This window comes from Periplaneta americana, chromosome 13 (genome assembly GCF_040183065.1).
Source record: "Periplaneta americana isolate PAMFEO1 chromosome 13, P.americana_PAMFEO1_priV1, whole genome shotgun sequence".
NCBI lineage: Eukaryota > Metazoa > Arthropoda > Insecta > Blattodea > Blattidae > Periplaneta > Periplaneta americana.
The window spans coordinates 5,505,959-5,527,721 of NC_091129.1; the positions used below are offsets into that span (position 1 = coordinate 5,505,959).

Sequence of the window (21,763 nt, forward strand, 5' to 3'; positions counted from 1 at the left end):
GCTTTTTTAATTTCCGAGAACATGAAAACAAACATACCGCTCGTGTATCGTACATTATTTTGTGCGAAGATCGTTTTTTACATACTTGAAAGACGAATTTCTAATTAATTGCAATGAAATCTCCATCTTGGTTTCTGTTTAATGACGGCAACTTTAGAAAACAAAAATATCTATACTCCAGCAGGCCGTGATATACGTCTGTCTTTTTTTTTCCCCCAGTCTATAAATGCGAACTTAAAAACAAACGCAGAATATCTGCATGGAAATATCATATGTACTTCAGTACATTAAAATAATTTATATGATATGCGTAAATCACTTCGTGATTTAAGACGGCGCTTATTCCGTCGGATCCCGGCCAACTAGTCACTCATATCGAGTGCACCTCAGCACATGTGTGGACTTCGGTCCTGCGTTCATAGACATCTATAACGTAGTGCAGAGGGCGGCCACTAGAGGAAACCCAAGAGTTGGAGCTTAATCTGAGACGATTCTAACCGGCGTCGGGGTTGTATCCGGTGTAGCTTAGTGGATAAAGCATCAGCACGTACAGCTGAAAACCCGGGTTCAAATCCCGGCGCCGGAGAGAATTTTTCTCCGTTCCATTACTCTTTCATCGTTAAAAACAAACGGTAAGGTTATGTAATGATTTATTTTTCATTTTAATAATATAATTTATATAACATATTGCAGTAATAACATCGGCATCTGGAGTCTTGTTGATTTTTTCACGGCTTCCTTAATGTTACTTGTATCAGGAATACAATAGCTTTCGTGGAGTAGTAGACTTTACTTAACTTTTGCAAATATTTAAAAACAATAATTAACAGTGCAATTTAGGTGAAATTGCAGTGGTAAGTTTCCATTTTATAATTATTACTATGTTAAACGTCTCTAAAAATAATATGTTAAAAGCCTAAAGCAGTAAAATGAATGTCGCGCTTAAGCGGTAAGAAGAGGGAAATTGTTATGTGTGTTACGTTGGGAACACTGAATGTGGTATTTCACACTTACCGCATATTGGTTCTGTGCGGAAAACAAGCAAATACACACGATCTCGCACAAAATAAGTTCTAAAAATTTCAATTTTCAACTGAACTTTCCTTTTTCAGAGTATGTATTTGGTATCAGAATATTCATTTCATCACTCAATCACCTATATATATATATATATATAATTTTAACTGGTAATGGAAATTACGGGAAAACGGCTGAAAGAATTTTAATAAATTACCCCTCATTTTGAATCTTCGAACCCAAAGTTTTTCAGAAAAATAGTAGTTTTCAGTGAAATATCAATTTTTCTACATCATTTCTCTATTTTCCATAATCCATCTTGCGTCAGTTTTGACAACTAATTAATTGCATTTCAGAATAAAACAAAACACACACTACAGTAAACAATATTACACGAAGGCCATGATCTACAAGAATGCTGACATATTTAAAGCTCAAATTCGAAACTTAACAAAATAATTTACAGGTCTGATTCTGTGGTGTGTAATTTTCTGAGTACAGCTGTGTTTTGGATATTAAAATCTACAAAACTGGAGCTGGTTTCACCACATTATTACCATTATAAATGAAATATTATTATAGTTAAAGCCATGCTGTGGTTATTTTCCATTAATTATACACATTAATGCTATATTGATGATATGAAAGTGAAACGTTTTGGGGTTATATAAGTACCGTATGTAGAGAATATCTTAAAGTAGATCTTGATTTCTATAATTTACTGAGTGGCGGCTATATAGTATATATAGTATATATAGTATATATTACTAAAAACTATAAAACTTACGTAAGATAATAATATTGCTATTAAAAATAAAATATTCTTATACTTATTAATCAAGTGGGGTTGAATCTTTTTCATATATTCAATGGCAGTGTGGTGTAGATATTTATATGCGTGATTCTCTTCAGTATTGGCTCGAGAGAGCGCAAAAAGTAGAGTTGCTAAGGAAAAATCTAAAGGTATTACTTACTGACGAAATAAGAGGCCTACAAGATTTTGTAGTCTCCCGATCATTTCAGCAAGATTTCTTAGCAGGATAAAATGATTTTTACCCTCTATATTTCAAGGTAGTTCAGGAAACATGCAGCAGCTATACCAAGATGCTAAGTCTTTTGTTCAAAGCATGACAAACCTTACATGTTCTTAACATTCACCTACAATCCGCAATGACCTGAAATAACTACTGGTTTACTCCCACACGAAACACTCGCTGATCGTCCTGACATTGTTACTTGCGATTTCGCGTTCAAACTAAAAAACTGAAGGTGTATAGGTTCAAGGAAAAGTATTTTGCATAAAAAACATTCAGAGGGAGTATGTTTCACTATTGTGGAAGCAAATAACTTTCAAAAAGTCTGACATCCTTCATTGAAAATAAATCTGAACAATTTTTATTTGGACTTCTTATGGACTTAGTTTGCAGCATTTTCTACACAAGCCACTAGTTTATTATAATCAGCAATAAAATATAAACTAATAACGAGGATACTTCCCTTTTTAAATAAAAAATTGGATATATTATACTGTACATATACATAAGGTTGAACTGTAAGCAATGTCAATAATTTCAGGGAGTTATTCTTTGAGATATTTCAAACAGAAAACTTTAATACAATTTTGTTAGTTTCTGCTTCCTTTTCGAGTTAAAAATTGTTTTATAAGAAACAATTCATAGTGTTTTGGGAAAGCCATTGATTTAATTTCCAAAATGCTCGGCCATTTTAAGAGAGGAGTGTATTATAATACTGAATTATTTGGAAAATATTAGTTTTGTCTTTTAAATGTGCAGAAGTCTAATCTGAAAAAATGTAACATAACATTGTGAAGTTCTTTCGCAGAACGAAAAATTACATATGTTCGAATCAAATTAGTGTAGGTACACCTGTCAATATAGGAAGTGACCGCTAAAATTCTGTTGCATGTTCTTGGACCACGTGACCTTCTGTCTTTGAGCGGTTTTCTTAGTTCTAAATGCAACATGGTTCTAGAATACACGAGGATGCTATTCATTAATGAAGAAATAGTTGCAGTGAGGAGAATTCACGTGATTATAGAACACCTTGACAAATCATTGATGAAATAAATGAACAAAGAAATAAACGAGTAAGTAAATTAAGAAATGAGTACATAAATAAATACACAGACAAACGAATAAATAAATAAATGAGTAAGTAAATGAAGAAATTACTAAATGAATAACTAAATAAACAGAGAAAAGGGAAACGAATAAATGAATGAATGAATGAATAAATAAATGAACAAATAAATAAATAAATAAATTAGTAACTGTATGAAGAAATGATTAAATAAATATATAAACGAACAGATGAACAAGGGAATGAATGTATGAATAAATAAATAAATAAATAAATAAACGAGTAAGTGTATGAAGAAATGAGTAAATGAATATATAAACGAACAGATAAACAAGGGAAGGAATAAATGAATGATTGAATAAATAAATAAATAAATAAATAAACGAGCAAGTGTATGAAGAAATGAGTAAATAAATATATAAACGAACAGATAAACAAGGGAAGGAATAAATGAATGGATAAATAAATAAATAAATAAATAAATAAATAAATAAACGAGTAAGTGTATGAAGAAATGAGTAAATAAATATATCAACGAACAGATAAACAGGTGAACGAATAACGAATAAATGAATGAATGAATAAATAAATGAGTAAGTAAATGAAGAAATAATTACTAATTGAATAAATAAATAAACAGAGAAAAAGGAAACGAATAAATGAATGAATGAATGAATGAATGAATCAATAAGTAAAGTAAATGAACAAATGAGTAAATAAAAACAAACAAAGAAACGAATAACCAATTAAATTAATTACATAAATAAAGAAGTAAATAAAGAGATGAGTAAATAAAGAAACAAACGAATAAATAAAAAACGACTAACCAAATAAGTAAATAATAAATATACAAGTAAATAAAGAAAATGGTAAATAAATTAATAAACAGATAGAAAAATAAATAAATAATGGTAATTATTTACATGAACTACCTCGCGGATTTCAGGTCATAAAATGGAAATACAGCTCCAATTTTAAAATACCTATAAATGATTTGCCCTCAAATGCGTATTCTCACTGTCAACAAATTTAAAGTAATATTCTGACACAAAAATATTTGTTGAAATTATTATAATTTTTCTATACGAAATTCTAATGTATGCCACTCTACACAAAATAATTTAAAAAACTTAAAATAACCAAATCTATGCTAACCTAGCTCATCTACACTAACTTAACCTAACTTGACCTAACCTAAGGGCCCTCTCAAGACCCCTTCTAATTTCACCTAGGCTACCTCGAAACGCGGAAAATGACGTCCAATCAACTAATTACACACCCAATCAGTTAAAATAATCTCCTAAATAGGAAAAACTCATTAATTCAAATCAAGTATCTTTCCTTATAACATATGTTCAAATATGTATTATCACAGAGGTTGAGAAGTTAAAAATCTGTCCCACAAGAAATTAGCACACACAACCTTTTTTTGTACCTTTTCACTCGATATAAACCCAGGTTGTTAATATAAATAATTAAATAAATATTTAAATAGATAAATTGTATTTCTTTAATATAGCGTTACCACATTAAGATACATTTATGTAGGGCTATTAAGTTACGAAAAAAAAAACAACACGTCAGACAAACAATATCTCTTCTACAAATGATAGACCTGGAAAACCACTATTAGAAACGAACAGTCTTCCAATTATTGCAGTTCCTGCATCTCCTCATAGGACCGCCCGTCCTTCGTATGAGACTCACAGTAACAAACATAGCTTCACTACTAAAAATTTATGAGTAAATTTAATAATTCAAGAGACGAGCTATAGCACAATATATATGCCTAAATATATTGATACCACTATCCCATTCATAGAAATACTACTAACAACATTACATGTTTTTGAAATCGAAATAATTATGTTGCAATTACCAACTATGAGTCAAAACATCATTGATGATGTGATAAATAATCAATCATAACGGAACTACGGTAGTCTACTGTAAACTAGCCCCCATATTTCTTGAAGATCACTGGAAACATTTATTTTCCACTTTATTTCTATGTAACGCATAAACAATGTCACGTAATGTCCATTTCTGAACCCAAGAACAGAGAATAGTTTGTGAAAGAACGCAGGGCAATGCTTAAACATATGTGTACTCTCTGCTTGCAGATACAAAGAAATACCAAGCCAGTACTACAAAAAAAATCTCAACAAAATACTCACTGTGTCGCTAAGAAGCAAAAAATCTTCCTTCTTGTTGATGGGAAGAGAAAAAGAAAGAGAGAGAAATCAGTATAACTGTTTTTTCCATTGTGGCAGAAACGAACACTCATGTTAGCTTCGTACCTACGTAGCTACGATTTGAGACGAATAATATTCCGAAATACAATGTTACACTGGCACATAATTCACTGAAACATGTTTTCACTACACAACTCCACACAAATCAACGAATTTAACTTGTTATATTAATTAACGTTTTAAGCAAAAGTTTATCTATGCAAGTCTATGTTACCTAGATATATATTCTCTAACACAAACACGTTTTCTATACACTTCTGTAACAGAGAGAGGTTTACCATTTTGACGCCATTTTTCGTTCCTGTGTCATCTCTAAACATTTAAGTAAAACTGAGCTCTGTCTGGTTGGCGTGTTCTGACGTCATGATCAGGTGATACGATGCATTTACTCTTAAAGCAGGGCACAGTGATCCAAAACGCAAATCTAGCTGGACAAAATTAATAGCTTTTCTCGTATCTAACAAATTTTCATGAAACTTTATGCAGTTACAAATAGTATACATTATTTATTTTGTATGCAAATTCTGATTACGTTTGTATAAGGGAGTTGCATTTAGCAGGGTTGCCAGACATAAAAACTAGAATTACTACCGGAGCAATTGTTCATGCTAATTCAATTATTTGACCTTCCAATAAGAATCGGTTAATATATTTATTGAAAACTATTGCAATTATTATATATAATACAACTATTAGAATTATAATAATAATTATTAAGGCATGTCCTGGATTGTAATGGTGTGTCCTGGATTGAGTTATATTTTTGTCCCGAAATTTAAAGATGTAGGAAAAATGCAATTTTCTGCTCGTCTATAAAATTGTGTTTTAAAATTCCTCATTTTTTAAAGATCATCATCGTCACCTGGTACATCCTATCCTGTTCTATTCAAATAAAAACTATAGAACTAATGTATGCGTTAGGTATTATAATTTACAGCTTTTTTTAATTATTTTCTCACCTTGGAAGTTTATTTATTATTGGTGTGATTTGAACACTATATTATCGGACACATTGTCTGTATAGATCAAACTATAATATGGCAATATTTTTGCAGACTTTATCAATAATGAAACGAAATTTTATAATCTAGCAAAAATGTAACAAAGTTGAAAGCTTAAGCCCAATGTAATTAGTTGAAATGCATAAAATCAGTTGTATTGCAAATTTAATTATTAATTCAAATGATTAGTGACGTTAAGGTACTCAGTATCATCATTTGTCCTGGATTCCTGAAGAGAGAATTTAGCAGCCCTGACATCTGCCCACAGTTGTGGAGTAACAGCACGTCTAACCGTAAAACGAGCGTGCCCGGGTTCAAATACTGGTTGGAATAAGTTACTTGTTTGGTGATTTTTCCGGGGTTTCCGCTCGTTTCATAAACAAACGTACTTGCGTCTTAATTACTACCATTATAGGCTCGTTGCATAATGTACTATTATTCCACCATCAAATATTAACCTCTGATTGAGGTTCTGGCTGATATGTAGGCTACATCTATTATCAGACAGTACATCTCACTTGACGATATGTCTCGGAGGAAGAACAATTGTACAGTATTTATGCATCTGAAGTGTGATCAGAGTAATATATAGCTAATCAGCGATGTATGTAGTGGAGGGGGAAAGGAACTGGCCACCTTATCCCATTATCTCCTGGCCTAGTTTCCTCATAAGTGGTGCTATGTTGGTATTACTTGTGAGGTTCAAACCTGTTTTCCGTCAATTGACTAAACAACAACATCAAATATTTTAAATAAATCGTTAAATTTCCAAATTAACTTAAAAATTCTATGAATTTATTTAGTTCATTTACGAAATTATTTAAGAATTTTCATTTCAGCAAGTTGCTTTTTCTTCCAATGCATCTCGTCACCGCGCTCTCAGCTGCCCCTCACATGTTGCTCAGTGCTGTTATTGGTCAGTTGCCAGGCTCCGGTTTAACGTGAGGTACCAACTGAAATATCTCCATTTGTGTCCATGTGCCTACATAGATATACGGTGAAGCTACACAATCCATAATATACTAATAAACTTACACCTCGTGGCGCACCTTACTCTTTCTACACATGTGATTCACAATAGCTCATACAATTTGGGTCAACTTTGGCCCATTTTACCTACTGTCATCTAAAGATATGGAACGTATCAGAAACCATTATACAGGGTAAGTTAAAAGTCCCGCACCACCTAAATAACTTTTGAAGCATGTGGTTCAGTGACATGAAACTTGGTATGTGGGGATAACCATATACTAAGAACTCAATAATGGTATTACTGAGGTTTTTCTACTTCTATGGAACGTATCACAAACCATTATGCAGGGTTAATTTCAAAGTCCCGCACCACCTAAATAACTTTTGAAGCAAACGGTTCAGTGACATGAAACTTGGTATGTGAGGATAACCATATACTAAGAACTCAATAATGGTATTACTGAGGTTTTCCTACTTCTATGGAACGTATCACAAACCATTATACAGGGTTAGTTAAAAGTCCCGCACCACCTAAATAACTTTTGAAGCATATGGTTCAGTGATATGAAACTTGGTATGTGAGGATAACCATATACTAAGAACTCAATAATGGTATTACCGAGGTTTTTCTACTTCCGGTTTAACCGTAAGTAACGCCAACTCTCTTATTTTAAATGGAACACCCCATATATTATTTATGATTGAATAGTACTCATTACGAGCTTTTCAAAAAGTACCCACAATCGATACTTCTGTACAAATTCAGTCTTGCTAAGTCAAGAAAATAGAAAAGTGTATCGAATATTAATAGTACATTATGCAACGAGCCTATAATGAAGGTAATTAAGAAGTGAGTACGGATATTTATGAAACGAGCGCAAGCGAGTTTCATAATTTTCATACGAGCTTCTTAATTACCATTATAGGCGAGTTTCATATGACTTTTTATGCTCGACCATATTTCTAACTTGATATTATTAATTTTATTGTATCTGACCTGGAGCAATGTTCCGTATGTTGTGAGATGTGCGCAGACGCGAAAGTATTGATTTTTTCCGAGGAACATATGTCCACATTGTCCTTGCTAGGCCATAAGAACCTACAGAGATAGCATTGAAATTAAATTAGACATTGAAAAACGAGATGACAAATTGAATTTATTTGAATATTATTTACAATTAACGCTAATTATTATAGTAACAGAACATAACCTTCTGCGACAGTATTGGATTACCAGCCTCCGTGACTTTTCGCTAATTCTCTTTTGATTGCATATTCGAGAATAATCGATACTTGCGGTTTTATAGCGGTAGAAAGCTGACCTGTCATTGGCTGAACAGTTGTAACCTGAGTCGTCATTGGCTGAAAGACTTGACCTTTAATGAGTAGGTGTACTTTAATGACATGCATTAAAGGTCTGCTACCAGGTGTATAATTACTACATTTCGGCATGGTCGAGCATAAAATAATAAAATACTCCTTCCTTAACAAAAACAAAACAAAGCTAGCTCACCTTCTAAATTATATGTTCAAATTGGTAGCCCTCAGCTGCTTTACAATGTGTCACTCGATCATAGAAACCATTTAAGGAATGATTTAACCAGGCTTTAGGAATATCTTGCACCACTTCCATTTTTATTTAGCAACACTGAATTTGTACAGAAGTATCAACTGTGGGTACTTTTTGAAAAGCTCTTAATGAGCGTTATTCAAAAATAAAAATATACATTGGGTGTTCTATTTAAAAGAAGAGAGCTGGAGTTACTTCCGGTTAAACCGGAAGTATAAAAAGCTCGGTAATACCATTACTGAGTTCTTAGTATATGGTATCCTCAAATACCAGGTTTCATGTCACTGAACCGTATGCTTCAAAAGTTATTTAGGTGGTGCGGGACTTTTAACTAACCCTATATACTCTTTTTTTCCTGTAAAAGGAATAGTCAGTGTTCCATAATATAACTTGTTTACATTTATATTTTTCAGAAAGCATTCAGTACGCGTCTGAAAGCGCTCCACATCATCAACGCACCACCCTTTGCTGGAGTGCTCGTCGAGCTAATCAAATCTGTTTTTTCTTCTAAACTTGCGGCAAGGGTACGTGATTTACAACACTTCTTTGAAGATTGATATTATGAACAGAGCTAACGATTTGGTAACAAAATTGATAAGTTGTGTGAGCTTGGACTATATCTCTATAGCAGGCCTGCAAAAGGTTAGCGCTCTCCGAGCCGGCTCACAGCTCATGAGCGGAATGCAAATACTGGGTGTTCATTTCAAAGTGTGTCATGACGTCACTGTTGTTGGGTCACCGATTTGAAGCGAGTTTCAGTTTACATGTTAGAGAAGTTGCCTATTATTTAAGGCGTTCTTCAATCTGAACTTGAGAACGTGTACGGTATAACTTGAACGTCGTAGCAACAGATGGCGGTCTGTACGGTCTGTGTGCTACCATAACCTCTTTCGAACTGTGTTTTGCGCGGCCAAGTCGTACGCAGGGTATTTGTTATCATCGGTTGCGTACGGCAACATTCCACAACACAAATCAAATGCTCCGTGTCCATGTTGACCGTCGAAGTTAATGTCAACAAATACGTAAGTAATCGTCTTAACCCTCTCCCCATATCCCGACAGTACGTATTTCCAAACAGTTCACATTCCTGCCACTACCGGCGTTACCGTACGTATCGGCACGTACTCTTCAGAATGAACGCCGTACTTGCTAGCCAACTTCTCTGCCTCTTAGATTATACACCTGAGCTGCGGAAGTGTAGGAAGATTGAATTCTCTAGGCTCATCAGCTAGCCACATGACGGCATACAGCGAGCCAAGACACATTTTGAACTGAACACCCAGTATTAGCTGCGCTCTGTATAAGGGTGGACTGGAAGAAGGGGTAATCTCGTACAAAATATACATAAAAGAAGTACTATTACGATTGTTTATGAAATGAATTCCCGTTCAGTGTTTGCAAAACTACCTTGGACTATTATTAATTATTAAAGAAATATTTATTTTACAGAATTAATAGAAATTCTATAATGTACAATATCATTTTGTCATATTTTTATTTATCAGTACATCAAAACGAGGTTTTATGCTGTCGGCAGCTGAAAGGAACAGCAGCCTACTGATCGTAATGAAACATCAGTTACAGATGTTCGATGTCTGCCTTTATTAATGTTGATAATAGAAAACAGTTGCTCACAAATATAAATGTTGAGCCAAACATAGCAATCATTTTCACAGCCAGCCTGTGTAGTCGTGGATATTATTGCTAATATTTAGTCTTGTAAAACTCAACCAGGCTAGTAGTATTATTCAAACGATCTTTAGCCCTTAGGTCACATTGAAGATCAATAAGTTCGAGCTGTAAATCGTTAAATGTTAAATGTTATGTTCCGTCTTTTAGATTCCTCCATACTGTACTGTAGCAGTAGGTAAGCAACGTGAAACAGTTACTGAGAATAGGCCTACACACTGCACTCCACTAGATAGCTGAGTGGTCGTTTCCCTCTCCTCTACCTATAGCAAGTCTATGTCAGTCTGACGTATCTTGCTCTCCGTTTCGGTGAGCGGTAAACAAGGCTGTCCCGCTCCCAAGGAGCGCGCGCGCTCGTTGAGCGCTCTTTGTGCAGGTACGCTCTATAGAATGAAAAGTAATAACACATCTCTCATTGTCAGTGGATCAGAACGACAAACATGTACAACCGGGTGGTAACCAAACATGTGCTCCAATTCTCAACAGCCTTAGAACAAGAAAATAATAAGCGAATTATATTAAAAAAAACAATAACTTTTAACTATAAACTTCGTAACTCCCAAACTAATATAATTTATCCCTAGGCCTACACGTAAAAATACCATAGAAATTGTACAATTGTGATTCTAGCCTCATTATGACAAATAACAACGAACATTTTCATTTTATGAAAAGAAATACCCCTTTTATGTAAAAAAAAAAAAAAACAATAAGTACTCTGAAAATATTCGTTCTACGTCACAAGATGACATTGGAGCAAATCCGAAATATGATACAGTATTTATTACTATAGTCACGTGAACAACTACTTTGTGAATCTAATAGTGTACCTCATATATGTCACATAATATTAAACCGATAATTATTTTCAAGAAAATTTTTCATTTCTATTGCAATGAGTAGCTAGAAAGTTCGTATCGTAATTCCGATGTTGAACTTGGACTGTAACGCAACCGAATGCATAGCAGGACGGGATGTCAACATTTAACGAAGAATAATCGGGAAAAATAAACGTGGTAGTAGGTTATTTTAAGACGCTTTATCAACATCTTCGGTTATTTAGCGTCTGAATGATATGAAGGTGATAATGCCTGTGAAATGAATCAGGGGTCCAGCACCGAAAGTTACCCAGCATTTGCTCACATTGGGTTGAGGGAAAACCCCGGAAAAAACCTCAAGCAGGTAACTTGCCCCGACCGGGAATCGAACCCGGGCCACCTGGTTTCGCGGCCAAACGCGCTGACCGTTACTCCACAGGTGTGGACAAATAAACGTGTTACACACTCCTGTTTGCATAATTATTTTTAAACACATGAATTTACTTTTTTGGAATCATGCATAATATTTTAACATTACATAAAAAATACAATAACAACAGAAAAAGTCACTCTGTTGAGAACCTAAAATATTAATATAAATTAACAATATTCTTCAAACTATTCACGACTCTACACAGCTCTACAGAATGCCACTATGCGTTGTTTATGTGAACTGCGTATCGTCTGTAGCGAGCGGGAGTAGGGCGCGGGTGAAACCTGTACTTCTTGCTGAACTCAACTGAAATTTACTGAATTTTTACCAGAGTGCTGCATTGGAGTTAAATCGCTCGCTTGAACTCGGTTGAATGTCGCACGCTCGAGTGAGATACGATCGGTCGTGATACGCTCGTAATAAATAGAAGCACAGTACAAGGTCATCTCACCGACATGCCTTATCTTGTATGGAAGGCGACAGATAAGATACACATATGTTTTGCTCACATGGTAAAAATAAGACTTTATTTTCTGCGTTTATGACAAACGTTTAATGGAATAGTCAATGGAACGTACCAAAACAGGAACATGAAGTTATAAATAAAATAGTATGAAAAACTTCGATATACAGTTATTATTGCTAATTAATAATTATTCAATATTTGATTTACCACATATATAATATGATAGGTCCATACATAGGGTTCCGCCTATATACTGCGACAATGTAGAAACGTTTTACAAAATATTATTGATATAGCAGTAGATTAATAACAATATTAGTACAGAGATAACGTCACAGAAAATATAATAAAACGAATAATCATGCTGCACAACTGTTACAGACGAAAAGATTGATACACTAATTATTAGAGATTATTATTATTATTATTATTATTATTATTATTATTATTATTATTATTATTACTAGAAAACTTGATACAGTTCTTGCACTATAGTGATTGAGTTCTGAGTTTGAAATAATTACATTTGCATCCAATAACATCTATCAGATGTGGCAAAAACAAAATCACTCCTGTGTGTGGGGGGGGGGGGGAACATTTACCTACAACATTTATATTACATTTTAAAGCAAATTTTGTAGTTGTACTACGGAGAGGTTAGTTAAACACTGCAAAGTTTTTAAATGATAAACATCTATGATGTTACTACACAGTTCATCACTGTAACAAGAACGAATGTCTAACGCTCGGCTTATACCGTTCGAGGATTTATCGCTCGTGACAATTTTACCCATCATGCATGTGCACTACCTATCGGATTATGCTATGAGCTCGAGCGAAAACGTCCGATGCAGACCTCTGATTTGTACGAACTTCCTACCTGTCATTGTGACTTTAGGGACCGTAGTTCGTCCTAGTTGAAAACAGGACTAAGTAATAAGGCAGCTTTTATAGTAGTGGACGACGCGTGTGCACCTAGCAAGCGAAGTACTGTTTAACTGCCCACGCGAGTTTTGTGGTAAAATTAGGCGGAACAAAACTTGGACCACTTTAACAATTGCACTAATATTTACAATTTAAATTATTTGCACTATGTACATTAGAATACGTTATTTTTATCGTTTGCACTACACTAAAAATTGCGGCGCTATATTCATCAAACATTATTTAAAATATTAATCTTAAAATATTATACTTATATAATGTGTTGTGCATTTAATTGCAAGTTATTTTATTACATAATATTATATATGTTTTTAAGATATTTATTTAACGTGGTAGAGATAAGGCCATCAGGCCTTCTCTTCCTCTCTACAGGGGATTACAACTACAATATTAAGAATACAATTACAATTATAATTACAATTAATATTAAATTTACAAATACAATAAACGTCAAAGTACTAAAAGATTAACTGATTAATAAAAGCTAGACAAGTTATTGTAAAAGTTAAGAAGAGAGAAGCATTTCTTTTATTAAGTACAAATTAAACCTACTTTACGCAGTAAGAAAATACTTCATAAGCTTGCTTTTGAACGCTACTAAATTCCGACAGTCTCTGATGTCACTGGGTACGGTATTCCACAAGCGCGAACGCGAGATTGTGTATGATGATGAATACGATGATGTCTTATGTGTTGGTATGGCTAGTATGCGGCTATTTTGCGTGCGTGTGAAGAGATTATGATATGATGACAGGTAACTGAAACGGGAGGCAAGGTAGGTAGGTGTAGAGGTGTGAAGGACTTGGAAAAGGAGAACAAGAGAATGAAAATTTCTACGTTCGTTAAGCCGTAGCCAGTTTAGAGTTTGGAAGGATGGGGTAATGTGGTCAGCGCGACGGACATCGCAGACGAAGCGAACACAAGAATTATGAACACTTTGTCATTTTTGCGACTGGTTGACATTGAGGTCAGTCAGTAGAGAATCACAATAATGAAGTGGGGCATTACTAGTGTTTCCACTATAATAATAATAATAATAATAATAATAATAATAATAATAATAATAATAATAATCATAATCATAATAATAATGGCTTTATTTAACCTGGCAGAGTTAAGGCCGTAAGGCCTTCTCTTACACTCAACCAGGATTAAAACTTGCTTACACAGTTGAACATAAAACTGGATCGGAATTAAGTAATTACATACTGATACAATTCAGGTATATAATGAGATCAAAAGAGGTAGTTACATAAAATTTACCTCATAAAATAAAGATAAACATAGTGGAATACATATTAATGTTGTTAGAATCAAACACGAATCACATAAAAACAGAAGCCGATAATTGAATAAAAAATGTACACAGTAAAAATAAAAGTAAACACATTAGTATACATATTAGTATTAGATTACAATTAAGTAGGATTTACATAATTAAACCAGAAAGCGACAATTGAATAAAATGTACACAAAAAATAGATTAATAAAAAAACAACACAATGGGATACATATTGGCGTTAAGTGATAAACACCATTTAGATAATAAAAATAAGAAAGAAAAAAAATAAAAATAGACACAGTGGAACACATTCCATTAAATATTTGCAACGCGTTAGGTCTGGCAACTCATCATAAGATATTTTTCTAATTTACATTTAAAGGAAATTAAAGTTCGGCAGCCCTTGACTTCAGGCGGCAGAGAATTCCAGTGACGAGAAGTAGCAACAGTGAAAGATGAAGAATAAAGAGATGATGTGTGTAGTGGTATAGCGTACTTATTTTGTAAATTATGTACAATACTGTAAATAATGTTAGATCGATGTTATCTTTCATTCTTTATAATGGTGTAATAGTGAAAATAGCGTATCTTATTCTAATTTATGTAAAGGGCTGTCAGACATTTACTACCTACTTTCAAAAACCGATTGTCAGAAAGGCTGCTTTTTGTCTGTAGAATATGATTTCTCTTAAAATATTACTTTTGTAGAATACTTGCTTTAATAACTTGTATTAGTTTTCCTTCATTATGTTAATCATTTGTATCCAAATTACATTAATTCACACTAAATTTTAATTATTTAACTCCTGGAATTACATGTAAATAAACGTATCTGCATTTCACTCTCATCATCTTCTTTAATTGGTTATTTAACGATGCTTTATTAACTGACGTGATTTTATATTGTCTGAGTGAGAAAAAGATGGTAATTTCGGCGAAATGAGTCCAGGGTACAGCACCGAAAGTTAGCCAGCATTTACTCTTACTGGCTCCGGAAAAAACCTCAACCAGGTATTTGTCCTAACCTGGATTTGAACCTGAGCCCGCTCGTTCTACGGTCAGGCATGCTAATCGTTACTCCACAGCGGTGGACGCTCTCATTATTATTATTATTATTATTATTATTATTATTATCATTATTCCATTGTCCAGGCCACCGGCGTGGCTCAGTCGGTTAAGGCGCTTGCCTGCCAGTCTGAAGTTGCGTTCGGGCGCGGGTTCGATCTCCGCTTGGGCTGATTATCTGGTTGGGTTTTTTCAGAGGTTTTCCCCAACCGTAATGTGAATGCAAGGTAATCTATGGCGAATCCTCATCTCGCCAAACATCATCTCTTTATCACCAATCTCATCGACGCTATATAACCTAGTAGTTGATACAGCGCCGTTAAATAACCAACTTAAAAAAAACCATTGTCCATGTATTATGTGTCCCTCTAACCACTGCATGGAGCGTTCTCAGGTTGCGGATAGAGGAGACGGCCTCCAGATATGGAGGGTAGCTGTTACTATATTTTAGAAGCAGGCGATAAGGGGTGGTCCTTCAGCTTGGGGGATGAACAAAGAGCTAACAACTCATCACATTAGGTCCACATAAAATTTAACAGGCCTTTATGGCCTTCTCCATATTTCTATAGAAGTACCACTAAAATTCTGTCTCAGATGAAATTGTTAATATTATAATTTTCAAAACTATATCAAAATAAGTGCTGAAGACATTTTAAAGAACGTCCTTTCAGGGGCAAATTTTTATAGAAATTTTGATATAACATAAAAGTTGGTGAGATATATTCATTTTAGTGCATTACTGTATTCTGTATTTTAAATATGGGTTCCAATTATTTACATACTCTTGAAATTTAGTTGTTGCAGTAATGATATTTCTCTACAATAATATAAAATTGTGCATCAATTAAGAAAAAATTAAATTTTGTGTTTCCCTCCTCTAAATAATCCTATTATAGACTTTGGACTTACCAGGTTCTTCCTAAGTACATTTATGTACATTTCAATGCTGGAGTAGAGTACTAGTCACTACACGTTCACGTTAATAAAAAAAAAACGTGATCAGTCATTTTGCACGGTAATTTATTTTTTCTTCTCCGAGTGTGCAACCAATCCTCCATGATATTTTCCTACACCACTGTTGAGGTCTCCCAAACTATATCGAAGCACATTATTTCCATTATTGTAAGACTTAGAAAAACAAGGTAAATTTTGAGCTTCTTTTCTCTAAGACGCTTCTCTCTTTGATGTACCATTCCTTTATATAACACAAAGCTCTCTCATGTTTCAGGTACATGTTCATGGGACAGACCTCACCGAGCTACACAAGCAAGTCCCAAAGGAGAGTCTTCCCACAGAAATGGGAGGATGTGGAGGTTCTATTATAGCCAACTGGAGTAAGAATGCCACACTTTCAAACTCCCACACAGTGTGTCTGTCACTCCATCTTAACACCCTCAAATTCACATATTCTCTGTCTCTCACTCAATCTTAGCACTCTCAAATTCACATACCCTGTGTCTGTCACTTCATCTTAACACTCTCAAATTCACATATTCTCTGTCTCTCACTCAATCTTAGCACTCTCAAATTCACATACCCTGTGTCTGTCACTTCATCTTAACACTCTCATATTCAAATACCCTGTGCCTGTCGTTCATCTTAACACTTTCAAATTCACATACCCTGTGTCTGTCACTTCATCTTAACCCTCTCAAATTCACATACCCTGTGTCTGTCACCCATCGTAACACTCTCAAATTCAAATACACTGTGTCTGTCACTTCATCTTAATACTCTCAAATTCAAATACCCTGTGTCTGTCACTTCATCTTAACACTATCAAATTCACATACACTGTGTCTGTCACTTCATCTTAACACTCTCAAATTCAAATACCCTGTGTCTGTCACTTCATCTTAACACTCTCAAATTCAAATACCCTGTGTCTGTCACTTCATCTTAACACTCTCAAATTCAAATACTCTGTCTGTCACTCCATCTTAACACTCTCAAATTCACATACCCTGTGTCTGTCACTTCATCTCAACCCTCTCAAATTCAAATACCCTATGTCTGTCACTTCATCTTAACCCTCTCAAATTCAAATACCCTGTGTCTGTCACTCCATCTTAACACTGTCAAATTCACATACCCTGTGTCTGTCACTTCATCTTAACACTATCAAATTCAAATACCCTGTGTCTGCCACTTCATCTTAACACTCTCAAATTGAAATACCCTGTGTCTGTCACTTCTTCTTAACACTCTCAAATTGAAATACCCTGTGTCTGCCACTTCATCTTAACACTCTCAAATTCAAATACCTTGTGTCTGTCACTTCATCTTAACACTCTCAAATTCAAATACCCTGTGTCTGTCACTTCATCTTAACCCTTTCAATTTCACATACACTGTGTCTGTCACTTCATCTTAACACTCTCAAATTCACATACCCTGTGTCTGTCACTTCATCTTAACACTCTCAAATTCACATACCCTGTGTCTGTCACTTCATCTCAACCCTCTCAAATTGAAATACCCTGTGTCTGTCACTTCATCTTAACACTCTCAAATTCAAATACCCTGTGTCTGTCACTTCATCTTAATACTCTCAAATTCAAATACCCTGTGTCTGTCACTTCATCTTAACACTATCAAATTCACATACCCTGTGTCTGTCACTTCATCTTAACCCTCTCAAATTCAAATACCCTGTGCCTGTCACTTCATATTAACACTCTCAAATTCTCTACGCCACCTCATACAAATTAATATTATATTTCAACATTCTTGCTATTAAAACTTACCTCATGTTGTTTCAGACCCATGGTTGAAGAAGCTCGAAACGTACCAAGACTATTTCCTGCAACACGAAAACGTGAAATCTGATGAGAAGAAGCGCACAGGAGGAAATGCTGTCAGTAGCGACTTCTTTGGGTTCGAGGGTTCATTTAGGAAACTGGACGTTGACTAATGGAAGGGGGTCGTGTGTCAAGGGAGGAGAGATCTAGGTGGGGGATAAGGGGTCAGAAAAAGTTCGCAGTAGTAAAATTTTGATAATATTAACATTTGTTCTGAATTGCTATAATTTGTACAGGAATGAACGTTAGACATTCGTCTACATTTAAAACATTTTATGGTAATAAATAATTTATTTATATACAAAGTAAAGTCGCTACGTCCTTCAACAGAGTTAACTTCAAGAACAGAATCTTTAGGTTGTAAATAAGCAAGAGTCAAATGCCATTTTGGGTTTTGTATAACGGTTTATCCGAAAAAAATAATAATTTGTGTCTGAAGTTTTACTCATATTATGGTAAACCTATTGGGTATTGAGACGTATGAGTGGTAAGATATCAACGCGAAGAAAATGTCCAAAAAATATTCCTTTTTCATTTATTCTAAAAACGCTTCATTTGTGTAATAACATAGACAATTAACTGATTGATTTTCCGTTACACTGTTAATGTGTTTTTAATCTGCTAATTTTAAAGATTTCAATTTTTTCTGGAAATGAATTCGGAATAATTTGTACACAAAAGAAAAACTGTTCTGAAAAATTGATCTGTTGAACATTTTAGTTGTACCTACCCACATAAATCAGTAGGTACTATTATTAACTATAACTCATGTGTAACAGTTCAATAATCTATACATGTTCCGAGTATCTTACGTCAAGCGTATCACTTTGTAACAGTACATTTTGTAATGTGACTTGAATCTGTTCATGTAAAGAAAGGCAAATATACAGCAGTTTTATTGAAGACTTATATTAGTAATCATTTTTTACAATCCATTATTAATATATCAAGAAATCTTACAACACGTGTCTGCTACATTTACTGTGTTACAAGTCTGTCTGAATTCGAACAAGACAATTTTACAAGTACGACCAATCTCGATGTTTATGACGCAAAAATGTTTAAGTTAACAAAGAGGGTATGCCTACAACAACATACAGCAGCCCACAACTATCTCATCAACTTTTAAAGTAATTTATTAGAAACTTTGATGATAGATTAAGGGAATTCTAGTACATATAACCTCTGAATTTTATTATTCTATTGAACACATCATAATAATCTAATTAAAAGATTTTGAAGAAAAAACTAAAAAAAAAACTCAAAACTTTCAGACATGAGTCCCAACATTTCTCATAATCTAGAGCAGCCACGGCGAAAAGGCGACTCACGAGCACATTGTGGCTCGCAGTGCATTTCCCTTGTTTCCTACCTCCCCCAACCCCCATCTCTCACTCACTGGAGTCAAACTCCGTTCCATTTGTATTTGTCTCGGACCTGCGAGTGGCGTATCGTCGCAATATCTCTCTGGAAACCATGTAGACTACCTCTACAAAAACGAAAGTTCCAAGTAGGATGGGAGGATGCATTTTTTTTTGCTGACAATATGATGACAATATTAAATGTAAGATTTGTTCACAAGTATTACGAGGAAAACGGTTGTATAACATAAAACGGCATTACAAGTTACTACATGTTACTGATTAAACATTAAAAGGTTAAGTGTTGTTATTATTATTATTATTATTATTATTATTATTATTATTGTTATTATTATTATCTCTGTACGTCGATCCTTCTTCAGGAGATGTACGAATAATGCGGTTAGATCTTAAATTTAAACTCACAGATTTACAACGTGATGTTAAATGAAAGCTAGATGTAAGGACTTGACAAATGTTGAACTTTTCAAATCTTTGGCAAAAAATAAATATTTGAAGCTTCGTTCTTTCGCTTGCTCTGTTGAAGCCATGTTCGGTACAACTTACGTTTGTGAAAAATTATTGTCAACAATGAAAATAGTAAAAATAAAATTTAGATCATGACTTCGTGATCAACTACGACTGGCAGTAAGTGACATAATTCCTGATTTTGAAACTCTGTCGCAGAGACATTCTGAAGACAATTAATTTCAGATTGTGATATTGTGTCCTATGTTTTCTTGTTCATTTCTTTCTTCGTTACACGTACTAAACATTAGTTTGTAGCCTTGTACTGTATATAATTTATTTAAGTGCTTGACGTAAGAAAAATGAAAATCCGTTATTAAGTCAGACAGTTGTTCTATTTCCCCTTCGAGTGTCCGCCTCCCTCCATAGGTGCTATGCACGTTGCAGCTTACACAGTGGCTCGGCGCACGATGGCATTTTCGACACGTCTGATCTAGAGGAAGGACCTCAATTAATTTTATTTTACAAAGCCTACAGGCATTATCCAATTTTAATATTTGAGGAGAAAAATTCGCTCCGGCGCCGGGGATTGAACCCGACCCGCTCTGACCACTGAGATACGCCGAATCCAATCCACAGCACCGGACCGAACCCTCCTCCTTCAATGTTTCCCTTTGTGGCCTGATTCCAAGTTAGGCACATATATGTTGACGTATATATCCAATGTCAACTGACATTATATTAGGACCGCACTAAGTTGAGTGACTTGTTTGGCCGGGATTCCACAGTTAAGTGCACAGTAATCTGTACAGACATATGCACTGCTAGCTATGAGAATATTATAGGTTTATTAATTTGCCATCTATACTAATAATAAATTTGTAGCCAAAATTTTTCTGGTGATTTTCGATTTTTCAAAAATAATTGGCGTTAACATGTATAATTAACCATCCTGAAACCAAAAATCGCTTTTTTGAAAATTTTGTTTCTATGTCTGTCTGTCTATGTCTATTTGTCTGTCTGGATGTTTGTTACCTTTTCACGCAATAATGGCTGAACGGATTACGAAGAAAATTGGAATATAAATTAAGTTCGTTGTAACTGAGATTTTAGGGTATACATTCAAAATACGTTATTTAAAAGGGGGTTTATAAGGAGGCCTGAATTAAATAAATCGAAATATCTCGCTTATTATTGATTTTTCCGAAATATGTTGCATAACAAACGTGTCTTTAAAATTGATTTCCGATAAGTTTTATTCTATGCAAAATTTTGATAGGACTGATAGTTAAGGATATATAAGACTTTTAAAATAACAATAAAATACATTTTCACCGCCGCCTCAGATTATAGCGTTGTTCCTGCAGTAACTCCTATGTGAAAAATATAAAATGTTTGAGTAGGAAGAAAAAACACATTTATTCATTCCATGGCAATGGTACATAGGAGATCGTGAATTCTTACATTTTCGAAAGAAAGAAATATAATTACATATAATGTATCACTATTTAAGTTATTTG

General features: G+C 34.2%; 1 protein-coding gene across 1 annotated transcript in view; it reads left to right on the forward strand.

The window, feature by feature from the left end:
• LOC138711542 (alpha-tocopherol transfer protein-like) overlaps window positions 1–18,978 on the forward strand; it is a 47,446-nt gene extending 28,468 nt beyond the window's left edge. The window contains exons 5-7 of the mRNA XM_069842724.1: window positions 9,329–9,439; window positions 16,842–16,947; window positions 18,376–18,978. Coding sequence (XP_069698825.1) covers window positions 9,329–9,439; window positions 16,842–16,947; window positions 18,376–18,527 — 369 coding nt within the window. The 3' untranslated portion in view covers window positions 18,528–18,978. The remainder of the gene's footprint in view (window positions 1–9,328; window positions 9,440–16,841; window positions 16,948–18,375) is intronic.
• The last annotated feature ends 2,785 nt before the right edge of the window (window positions 18,979–21,763 follow it).